Source organism: Leguminivora glycinivorella, chromosome 11 (genome assembly GCF_023078275.1).
Source record: "Leguminivora glycinivorella isolate SPB_JAAS2020 chromosome 11, LegGlyc_1.1, whole genome shotgun sequence".
Classification (NCBI taxonomy): Eukaryota; Metazoa; Arthropoda; class Insecta; order Lepidoptera; family Tortricidae; genus Leguminivora; species Leguminivora glycinivorella.
The window spans coordinates 6,394,315-6,406,652 of NC_062981.1; the positions used below are offsets into that span (position 1 = coordinate 6,394,315).

General features: G+C 36.6%; 1 protein-coding gene across 12 annotated transcripts in view; it reads right to left on the reverse strand.

The window, feature by feature from the left end:
• LOC125231271 (kinesin-like protein unc-104) overlaps nt 1–12,338 on the reverse strand; it is a 172,451-nt gene that overhangs the window by 40,313 nt on the left and 119,800 nt on the right. For 9 of the 12 annotated variants that reach the window (XM_048136704.1, XM_048136708.1, XM_048136703.1 and 6 more), the window contains 7 exons: nt 8,702–8,784; nt 5,074–5,152; nt 3,426–3,580; nt 2,883–3,067; nt 1,892–2,003; nt 1,155–1,298; nt 435–437 (listed from right to left, as the gene is read on the reverse strand). In XM_048136704.1, the coding sequence (XP_047992661.1) occupies nt 435–437; nt 1,155–1,298; nt 1,892–2,003; nt 2,883–3,067; nt 3,426–3,580; nt 5,074–5,152; nt 8,702–8,784 (761 nt within the window). The remainder of the gene's footprint in view (nt 1–434; nt 438–1,154; nt 1,299–1,891; nt 2,004–2,882; nt 3,068–3,425; nt 3,581–5,073; nt 5,153–8,701; nt 8,785–12,338) is intronic. The other 3 variants (XM_048136709.1, XM_048136710.1, XM_048136702.1) reach the window with 1 other exon arrangement.

Genomic DNA, 12,338 nt, shown 5'->3' on the forward strand with positions numbered 1-12,338 from the left:
CTTTAATGTTTTGTGCTCAATAAACTTAACTGCCACTGAGATATTGAAGTAAACTAGTGTTTTATACTTTTCTTTACAATTAAAAGCGGATTAAGCGATGTGTAATGAAAGTTTGTAAAAAGAACAATTTACGTTTTAATAGACTTTTAATCAACTATGTCAAGGCTGGCAACCAGGCTGTTTTATTATTTATAGGGACTCCCTATGGAAATCATTAATAGTACTCGTGGGCACATACATACAGCGCAATAGTGAATCATATCCATAGTGGCAGGAAGTTTATGCGTAAATGTTATACCTTGGCTTTCAGTATTACATATTCTAATAATAATTAACAAATTTATTATGAAATTGAACACACAATCTCTTTGGTATTTATTATTGATCAAGCATAATAAAGATATGAACACATTGAACATAACCTGGCGACTTACCGACTATATATATCCAAATGTAAAGGACGCAGAAAAGTAAAATATATTTGTAAATAAATGATACGAAAATAATGAAATCTAGCGAAATTTTGGTGAATTTTAATTAATAGATGCAAGTATTTAGGTATTCACCAAGCAAATGTTTAAAACGACGAGTTTTACGCGTTTAAGACACGATTCAAAACTCAATTGATTTATTTATCAATCGTTAACATGACATTACAGTAAACCAATACGCCATTAAACTTCTCAAATACCGATACAATAGATTAACTCACTCATCGAAGCCTACCTCAACGGAAAAAAACACGTGTATAAGCGAATGTTGGCATAGTTGTAGGGAATAGTGTTCTAATCCACATACTCAAAGTACTGAGGGGTGGGGCTGAAGCTAACGGGTGGAGGGGGGTACAAAGGTCCCTTTTTTTAGTTTTTCGCTAATAGCTTTTAAACTGTGGCACATAGCAAAAAATGTTCTGGGTTACAAGCAATCTTCATAAAATTCGCTTATACACGAGTTATTTCCCCTGATAGGCAGTTAAAAGTGTTCGTAGATGCAGAACACCTATCCATACCTTTCAATGCTTATCATTCAATAGATTACCATAGCGTGTTTAATACCTACAACGTGTGAAATTTTCAAAGTACACAACATGTAGCAAAAAATTATTGTTATTTCCTAACCAATCACAAATAAAGAAACAAACACAAAGTGCTTACGATTTCAGCGAGCGCGGAGATGACCTTCCCCAAAGTAGTGAGTGATTTGTTGATGTTCGCGCCCTCTTTCAACCGTGTGCCCTTGGCGCCTGTCGAGTCCGCTCGCTCGGACCCAGCCAAGTCTACTAGGGAGATTTTTGACACCTGAGAAAAAACACCAATATTGATCTCTGTATATAACATATTAAAATACATCACACAATCAACAGAGTGCAGCCTTACTGAACACCGGGTTTTTCATTGCAGGAAAACCCATCATACTCTTTCTCCGATGATTTTGATGCATGCTTATTTACAGTTCATTAAAGCGAAAATATATTCATTCATAGACCAATCAGGTCGCAGTGAACTAGGCGTAAAGCAAATACATAATGTAACTCCGTATAGACAGATAAAGAAAAAAACGTTCCTCAGAACCGTAAAGATAAAGGTAGCTACGGTTGCCTAGATGTCGTTACACCTTTGGGGGTCTCTCGGCTAGATCAAACTAAGAATATGGGCCAAATTGTCAAAACTGAGGACTGAGGATCAAAAGTTTTATGCCTGTGTCGAGAGATGGCAGTCTATGTGACTACACATTTTTCTTTGCGTAGAGGGGTCAAAATTAAAACAAATCGTTATAAAATGTCATACACGGAGAAAAATGTACTAAGGGTAAGGTTTGCCTGGATTTTCCTGAGACTGTAAACGAGTGCCTCTTAACCGAATCAGTTGATTCCAAGTTAGTAGATGCGTACCTTCTCAGACATGAGATCTGTGGTCTGGTCGTGCCTCTGTTGCGTGAAGAAGATGGTGAATACGGCGTGCGAGCGAGATGACGTCTCGTTCATGTTTGTTGCCGCCACCGTCCTGCGAAAAATAACAAGTTTTGTAAAGTAATGTCTATAAAAATTATGAGATATGGGGTATAAAGATAGATAGTAAGTTTTAAGTATATACTTTTTTTCGATGTCGTGTCAAACACACGCGTTGTTATCTAGATGCCACGTCAAGTGAGGTTGATCTTAGCAACAAAAATAGTTGAACGAAGCATAGGCACCTAGCTAGATACACGAATTTAAATTCTTCACAAATCTAAAGTCTTCCTGGTCTGTGAGGGATGAATCGGTCTTTGGTGTTGGACTTGCGGTCAGTTGTCGGTGTAAAGCAAGCTTTACACTAGAAATAACTTAAAATGCACATTGCCTCTGTTCCTAGGGGTTGAACAAGTCACAGATTCTTTGTCAGTAGTCTTCAAATTTACAACTCATAATCCCCTTTGCGTTATCCCCGCATTCGTTACGGCTTATGGGAGCCAGGGGTCCTGACAACGCTTCTTCAAATTCACAACTAACCTGGCCTTGTTGCCCTCGTCGATAAAGTCAGCTATGTCCTGATGCTAAGACGTGACGGCCAGCTTGCTAAGGTCCTCGACGCAGAGCCCGAGACCAGGTGCTCGAGGACGCAGAGGTTGCCCTTGTTCTTCGGGTTCATCAGGTCACTGACGTAAGTTGCCTTTATTCCTAGGGTTCATCAGGTCACTGACGCTCTATTAGTGGTTTAGTTTACTAACCTGGCCTTGTTACCCTCATCGATAAGGTCAGCAATGTCTTGGTACGAAGTGACGGCGAGCTTGCTAAGGTCCTCGACGTAGGGCCCAGGAGCCGGGTGCTCGAGGACGCAGAGGTTGCCCTTGTTCTTCGGGTCCATCAGGACACTGACGCTCTATTAGTGGTTTAGTTTACTAACCTGGCCTTGTTGCCCTCGTCGATAAGGTCAGCAATGTCTTGGTACGAAGTGACGGCGAGCTTGCTAAGGTCCTCGACGTAAGGCCCGAGAGCCGGGTGCTCGCGGACACGTAAGTTGCCCTTGTTCTTAGGGTTCAGCAGGTCTCGGACGCGCTCGCAGTATATCTCCATGTAGGAGACTTCAACCTAGATAATAAAATCTTAGTTAATTGAAATACATTTCAAACTAATCTTTTTTTACACCTATTTTGTTGATAGATAGAAGAAAACCATATTAAAGCGATATGTGTTACGCTTTACACGATGTAAAACAAAATGCTGAAACGTGGTTTGAATTATTTTGATTATAAGATAATTAAGCATGCAATTTCAATAAAAATACTGTTTTTGTGTTAATTCCATAAACTTTAAGCGATAATCTAAAAAAGTAAATTTTTAGACAGATTTTATGCTTAATTCTCGTCAAAAAACTGACAGCGAGTTAGTTTACTTACGCTAATTGGGGGGACCCAAATTCTGAAAATGCCCTTATGAAGGTACGTACCGAGTACTTGAGGTCATCAGAAGTGGTCTGCCGGACGCGACGGAACAGGTCCCTGCAGATTTGCGGGATGATCCCCTGGTCCTCGTCGCGGCCCATCATCGTATATGACTTGCCCGCGCCCGTCTGACCGTACGCGAATATGCATATGTTGTAGCCTAGAAATGGAGGTTTAGATAGGTGAAAGTGGTTAGACGATGAATAGGTAGAACATAGGGCGAGATAGTTGGTAACCAGGGTTTTTGAGCTTATATACACGAAGCGGTAAGCGACTTGGTTTAACTTCACGGAGGAGCTTATTTAGACGAACTCTTAGACCTAACGTGTGGGGCGCATCATTGTTGTTGTTATTATTTGGCTGTCGAAGTGGTAAAATGGCGCAACGTCCTCAATAATATTCTAGAGAATGCATGTTGACAACCAGCTGATTATAGGAATAGCATAGCAAGTGTAGCATAGTTATGGCTAATACCCACAAGCGACGATATACATAGGAAGAATCCATGACACGGGATCAAACAAAAGTTTTTTTTTTTTCAGAGGTGGAGGTAATCCTCATTGGATACTGCCGACCCGGTGTTCGACAGCATGCCCGACTCGGCTATGCTGGAGGTTTCGTCCTAGCCGCCTACGGACTAAAGCCCTCCACCCTGTGTAGTAGTTTGTTACTAGAAACTCGGCGCTATCGGTATACGCTTTGTTTCTGAGTGTGTGTTTGTGTGATCCGGGAGAGTGGGGCTTAGCAGGCACTATTAAGGCCTCCCAGGGCGGCCGACAATTATATTATCTTTATAGACTATGGAAATTAAATCGTTTTTATTTAAATGGTACCAATAATCGTCTAGAATCCAGGTAAACCAAGTGCACAAACGATTCCGGCAGTTGTCGTGTTTAAAATTGTGTGGCTTTACTTCAAACCTGGGTAAATCCATTCTGCTTTAAGGTTGAATATGTAAAAAATATAATATGATCTAAAAGATAATCAACCTTATAGCAGAATGGATTTACCCAGTTTTGAAGTTAAGCGACACAATTGTTCTCTAATTATTTAATAACAATAAAAATGGACCATTCCCATTGGCCCTAAATCGCCATGTCATAACCATATAACCATAGTTGCGTCACGTGCATAATAAGGAACGTTACGCAACCGTAGCATAACGCAGTTGGACCGAAATTGCTAACGCTATCTTTGCGGATGCGAGAGAAAGCGGACGCCGTTACGAAGGTACTCATACAGTTTCCGCGATTTCAATATAACTAAGATATAGTAAAATGGCATTCTTTTTTTGCAACCTGCTCGTTTCAGCAAAAATACTTGCTGCCAGTTTTTAGGCAATAATTTTGATACTACTTTGTATATTCTTGATGTTTCTGGACTAATTATCGCTTGGCTAATATGTAATTATGCTTAAAAATTATTTAAGGATAATGAACATACAGCAAATGACAAAACAGCAAAAGATAACCTCTAAAGTTTACAATTTTTAAGAGACATGCCGAAATTTAATGATCGTTTATTTACCTAACCACTCATTACGTGTCAATATTGATATTTATTTATTTATTTTGTTTATTTACTATATTAAGGCCAGTAGCTAATTGAAATATTACGAGTAGGTATCAAAAATGTAGTAAAATAGAATCTTACCGTCGAAAGCATGTTGAAGCATCTCTTCCCCGATGTCTTTGTACACCATGACTTGAGACGAGAATTCCGGATCGCTGGGCTGTAAACATACAGGGGTCTTAGAATATAAGATTTCTATGATAATTTTAACCATATTAGAAAAAAATGTTTGGTAAAATACGACCATTAAAATAGTAAGACATAATAGTTTACATAAATTTCGGACGGCGGAATATTTCATTTCAAAGTTAGTTGAATCACGAAACATGAATTCAGTCCCTTTGTGGACAGTGAAAAGAATTTATTCGATTCGGTGATTCAATTTTACAGAGTTTTATTTCGGTTTAAACTAGTACCTATTAATAATAATTAGTGAAACAATTTAAAACCCATCCCATCTTCATGAAGCTGAATGCTAGTTAAATCATAACGTGTAGCTTTATTAAAATTTTGAAAAAGCCCCCGACATAATAGTTTGCCGTGGGGGTTAAAAACAAAGACTAATGTCGCATGAGTCGCATCGCGCCTCAAAAACTACAAACCAAACGAAAAGGTTCACAAAATATTGCTCATAAAAATAAGTGATATTAATGCAAATCTGAGGACGGGACGCTGACGGGCGAATAAATTTAAATTGGAGATTTGCAAAAGAGTCTCATTTTAATTACTAATTAAACCAAGCTCGGTGCTTTTACAATTAATTGTAACAAGCAGTTGTGGTTCAATGAATTAATTTATGCACTGAATTAATAAGAGTAGCTAAGTACCTAAATAAATAAAAAATATAAGAATTTAGCAAGGCGTTTTAGACGTTATTAGTTTATTTATTATTTTTATTTAAACTTTATTGCACAGTAAAAATATACAGTTACAAAAGGCGGACTTAATGCTACATGGCATTCTCTACCAGTCAACCTTTAAGCCAAACAGAGAAGACCAAAAAAGGTGCGGGATATGTAAAGAACACTAAAGACTTGATTTTCAATTTCAATTTCAATTTATTTTTTGTATACAATTAACACTAACGGTTAAACCTTACGTGCTAATTGACATTATATTTCTTAATATCTAACATGCATTAAACAATCAAGTGCAGTGAAATGATTATTATAAATAGGTAAAGGTATTAAATTGAATTCAATGGACATTGCAAGATAATAAAATAAATAAACCGATTTTATTGGACTACGCTATAGAAAAAATAGGGACTTATATAAATATAATACACGTTGACGTTGACGTTGTCAGAAATAGCTTTTAAAAATATCGGGCGGTTTATGGCTACATATTTTCATTATTTGAGCGGCGGTTCTTCGGCATGTTTAATCAAAATTGATTGAGGCGCTTCAAAGTTATCATATAAAATGTTTTCTTTTTTGCATAATGCGTAGGGATTTATTCATAGTTTTTTTTTAACATTATATCCGTAGGTACTTGTAAGTACACAAATACTTACCTCTAAGGCAAGTCTGTTTATTTGTAGTTTATATAATAACGGAAAATAGCGTACTAAGCTAAACTCGAGCTGAAACCATAGACAAATAATCCGATAATCGCGTTGCGGTAAAATCCAATATGGCCGCCCAAATCGAGCCAAATGGCGAATGGTGGGAAATCGTGTTACACCATCGCATCGGTCGCGGTCAGCTAACGAGCAGGTCAATGGAGATGAAAATGGCCAGCATGTCATTAAAAGTTTTTTCTACTCCCGTACTGTTATTCGTGAGTTACAAGGTCGTGCATAGAACTTTAAAACCCTACATAAAAGATGTCAAGACAAGTCTATCTAGTCTATACCCTGAAAACATTTAGTAGCAGTAGCACGATATAGCTGTTAAAATTCAGTAAATACATTGCTACCAACTTAACAAACCAATTCGCAGAATCGAGACTCCTTCGTTTTCTGCTGCGTTCATTGGCGACGCGTCGAATCGCATTCAAATGTATGAGAACTCGATTCAACTCGGCTCGATTCGTCTTAGTGGCCAGGCTTCAAAGAACCATACCATAGACAGTTTTATTTTCATTTTTGCACTCAAACTGCATATTCCTACTAGAATACTCCTTCTATGACATAAAAGATTTCTTTGACCTACCAAATAACTTATATTAGAATAAAATAATAATTATGTATAAAATCAAATTAACAAATCTAAATGACATATCATATGTAATATAATCAATGAATGCATCTTTCAATAAAATATTCGAAATTATAACTAGACTGAAATTGTAATAATCTTAATTTAATTGCTGCTAAATAATTTTATTGATGAACGTGTAATATTTATAATATTATTAATAAAATGTCTATGTCTATTCAAAATGGTAGGCGGTCCACTAGATAACTAAGATGACTGATGAAAGTAGGTATTTGTTGAATTTATAATTTTCTTTCAAAATAAGTGCTTGGTCGTAGAAAAAGTATTGTATGCAACGGTGTTTAACTGAGTCAAAAAATGCTCGTGGCGTCTTTATTAACAATTTTCGGCTTCGCCTCAAATTGTTACCCACGCCACTCACCTTTTTTGACCTCTTTTAACCACCAGTTGCATAAAATACTATAACGGCAACAGCTAGGAAAGTCGTTCGACATAATATAAGTGGGCGAGTTATACTATCTATTTGAGTTAGGTATACTACGCACTCTACTCAGTACTTGGCGTAAATCGTTTTCCTTATCCCTCAGATTTAAATTTATGTGCCTAATACCTAAATGTATGTCTAAAGCAAATGCAGCTTTTTTTTCTAACCTCTTACTAAATGGCCACCCGCGTATTTTAGTCTAAAATAGCTCGGCATCGAGAAAATAAAATGGATACCTAATTGGATATGCCTCAGCTTTTAGTCAAGTGACGCGACGCTTCGTCTTTATAAAATTTATAATCACAAAACGAAATTAGTATAATCTAATGGTGATATTTACACAGAACAAATATATATGGAAATATCAGAAAGTCTTGTTTATTTTCAACACGGAAAATTGCCGGGGTGAACAGGATGGTGTTTTCCATTAAACGTTCCGTCTATTGATAGAAACCCGAGTCGGGGCGAGGCAATCTCCCTGTTTGCCAGTGAATTACTACCGGAGATAGAGTTTCACCTTTATGCAAACTTTGCAAGGGTATAACATATATTTGTGTTTACTAAGAGTACCTAAGGTTGATAAGCATGCCTGCTATAGCATACCATATTTGTATTCTTGTTTTTATACCAACATACTGCCTGATTAAGGAAATGGGAAAATGGAAATCACCTATCTACCAACATAACAAATAATACACACACTACACTACACTATAGGTACTAGTTTTCTACCTATGCTACACCAGAATCGGGAATTCCCCAACCTGATTTTAAGCAAGATGCCATGGAAATTACGAGTTAGTACCAGCGGCCTATTTCACAGCACAGTCACCCGAGACAATGTCTATTCTGGTTTGATAAGTAACAGAGTTTTCAATGTCAAATGTCCATGTCTCTGTGGTGAAATAGTCCACAGGAGTATTTCTTATATTTCCGCCAGTGGAAGACAGCCTAACGCATTGATAATATCGATATCTCTTGACATAAGTTATCAAACACACAAATAAATGTATAAAACTTTGATAACATTGTGTTCAAGTTAGATTGAGACAGAAATACTTACATTGTGAGACCAGTATGAGAAATCGAAGTTGAAGCTTTTGGCAGCATCTTTGTTCCCAGGGGGTGCCTTAGGATTCACTATCACTGTAACAAAAGAAGATTCGATTGAGTTTATATGTACGTAATACGCGTTGTACACATATATTAAATGATGAATACCTAATATTAATATGCTTTGATGATGGCCATGTAAGGATTCACTGAGTCCGTAAAGGTTATCTAGTAATTTGGAGGTATATTTATTTGACTGGCCAGTAGGAGGTCATTGACTGGCTAGGTTGTCACCATAGGTAAGTAGATAAAGTTTTACAAACGTAGCTTAAATTTATTATTGGTGTAAAAACCAAAATAAGTATAAGATTAAGGGCCACTTGCACCAACAAAAATGGAGGGTTAACCCACCATCTTATATGGAAGTTGACAGTTGACAGCCCCTGAGTTAAGTGGTTGGTGCAAGTGGGCCTTATAAGCACTATGCTATTAAATAAGAACAGCACCTGATATTTAGAAGTTTATTACTATTAGTCTATTACAGTGCTTAACGCGATCGTACAAATTCGTAACAGAGATCGAATAGCGTGCGAGGCGCGCAGGCAACTAATATTCAAACTTAACTTAACTTTATATCGTTACAAACATAAATTTTAATCTAAATGCGTGTTGCTACAGATTAAATATCGGGTATAACTGAATTAACAACTTCCATTATAAATTGATAGGCAGACTTTGGAAACGATAACATCGTAGGAAATAAAAACATCTGGGGCCCATTCTCGAAGCTACAAGTTACAATTTACAAGTGGTTGTCAATGTCTAATATGACAAGTTGGAAAGAGACTTCCTGAATGAATGAATGAATGAATGAAATCGTTTATTCACAATGAACATATGGTTACAAAAGATCTTGGATTACAATAATGTGTCCCTTAATATATTCAGTCTAGGTAGACGTGTGAAAACAGGATGTCAGTGATATTATGATCACTCAGTCATTTAAAATTAATTGCAACTATTTTATTACGTCTAATTAGATTTACAAAATGTATATTTGGCAACGAATAGGTGTAAAGATTTAATGAAATGTCACTAGTATAATTGAAATTAACATTAGGTATTGAATGAAGAAAGAATACAGGCAACAAGAGCTAATTAAGAATATACTAAGTTATATAGATAAGATCTTCTGATATCAAGATACAAGATACAAGATACAAGATACAAAGTATTTATATCTTGTATCAGTTAACATTTAAAAATTATGCAACAAATAGTCATTTATACTGTAGAAGCAGTTATCAATTAATATCTGATACAATGTCTTTTTGTACTTGTTAATAGGCAATGTTTTTATTTCAGCTGGTATTTTATTAAATATATTAATGCACATGCAATACGCGCTTTTGTTCCTAAGTGCTAACTTACTGGTAGTTGGCAGTGCTAACCTATGGCGCCTATGGGACCGTGTTGTTTCTTTGTCTGCTACAAACGTAAATAGTTCAAAGTTAAGTTTCACAAAGAGACATATCTCGTAAATATAGAGGCAGGGGAGGGATAGTAGTTTATGCTTAATAAATAAAGGTTTACACGGTTCTAGTCTGTCCACTCCGCAAAGTGTACGAATGCATTTTTTTTGAGCCACAAAAGCGCGGTCGGCGTTAACAGAGTTTCCCCACATAATTACACCATACCGTAGGATGGACATAATATATCCATGATAAGTTAATAAGGCGCTTTTGAACGAAACAGTTCGTTTAATGCGCCAGAGAGCAAAGTTGAATTTGTTCAGTTTTGTGCAGACCGTATCTACATGTTCTTTCCAATTACAATGTGTATCGAGTGTCATACCAAGAAAGACAGTGCTAGTTACTTCTTCGACTTGTTGTAAATTATGTTGAACTATAACTTTAGGAATATTAGATTTATATGATTTAAATAACATGAATTTCGTTTTATGTACATTGATTTGAAGGTTATTCAATTCTAACCACTCGATGACGTCTCGCAATGCTGTGTTTATATCATTTTCAAAATTATTTAGGTCTGTTCCTTTAATTATTAATGTAGTGTCGTCAGCAAATAATATACAATTGTGTTTTATTGAGTCAGGTAAATCGTTAATATAAGCCAGAAATAAAAGTGGGCCTAAAATACTGCCTTGTGGGACGCCATACTTATTTACTTTGTAACACGACTGAAAAGTAGAACGTTCATCATTAACAATTTTGGCTATTTCTGTACATTGTTCTCGATTTTTGAGGTAGCTTTCGATCCAAGAGTATGCTGGTCCACGTATTCCGTATTTTTCTAGTTTTTGTAGAAGGCGTTTATGACAAACCGTGTCAAATGCCTTTGACATGTCGAGAAATAATACTCCAACTGGAATACCTTTGTCTATGCATTCCGTTACTTGATTATTGAGTTCGAAGCAAGCCAATGTCGTGGATTTATTTGTACTTGTAACTTGTAACTTTCAGTTTTCAGAAATGGGCCCCTGATCTATTCTGTGTTTGCGTTGCTACTAGTATTGGCGCAAAAGTATTGAGGGGCCCCTTATTTGCCAAGAGTGGCACTGAAACTTGTGTAGTTTCATGTGCTCTGCCTACCCCTTCATGGGATACAGGCGTGATTGTATGTATGTACATACATATGTATTGAGGGGTAATCAATCGAGACGTTGCAGGTACATATTAAAACAATTTTCGTATTTTCAAATGCAATTATTGTAACTTCGTCGCAATCAACAGCCAGCGCAGTGCATTTACAACAAACGGATAAGCTTTCCAACCAGTAATTGCAAAGCCAACCTTGCTAAACGAGAAATACACATTAAAATCCTATACTACGCAAAAAGGGTGGCGCATAGAGAAAATTATGCCTGATATTAAGTGACACTTGAAGTAAGTGTACGATTCATATTATTACAGTCTGAGTAGCACACAAGTACCTCTACATTTTGTAGAGTTACAAAATTTGTGCTTCAAATAACAGGAATTACGGGTACTTGCATGCGACGTAGACTGAATTAATTTTTAAGTTTCAAATGATGTCATAAATTTTAACGTCGAAAACAAATAAATGCGTACGTAGAGGTGTGCCTTTAGTGACTAATGAATACGTCAAGTGTCTTTCCAAATACTCAAAATATTTATAATTAATTAGATCATTTATTTTAGGTATATCTCATAGAATTCATGAAATCATTTGTACCTATGTAAAACTTACTTCCCGTAAATATCTTAATACAGTCGGAAGCCGCGTTCGTTGACTTATGAAAGTTATGACCACTTGTTTTAGTGAAGAAGTCTTAAAAGTTAACTGAAACAAAGTAATTAATTGATCATATATATATATTAAAAATTGAAATAGATATCATACACGAAAGCAAAAACGACAAGGCCCACTGGTGACCGAGCCGGGAATCGAACCCGGGTCTTCTGCTTACGCAGCTAACGTCATTACCACTAGACCACCCGCCCGCCGCCGCATAAGCAGAAGACCTGGGTTCGATTTCCGGCTGGGCCACCAGTGGGCCTTATCGTTTTTTCTTTCGTGTATGATATCTATTTCAATTTATAATTTATATATCGTGTCATTTATAATTTATATACTTGAAAAAACCGGCCAAGAGCGTGTCGGGC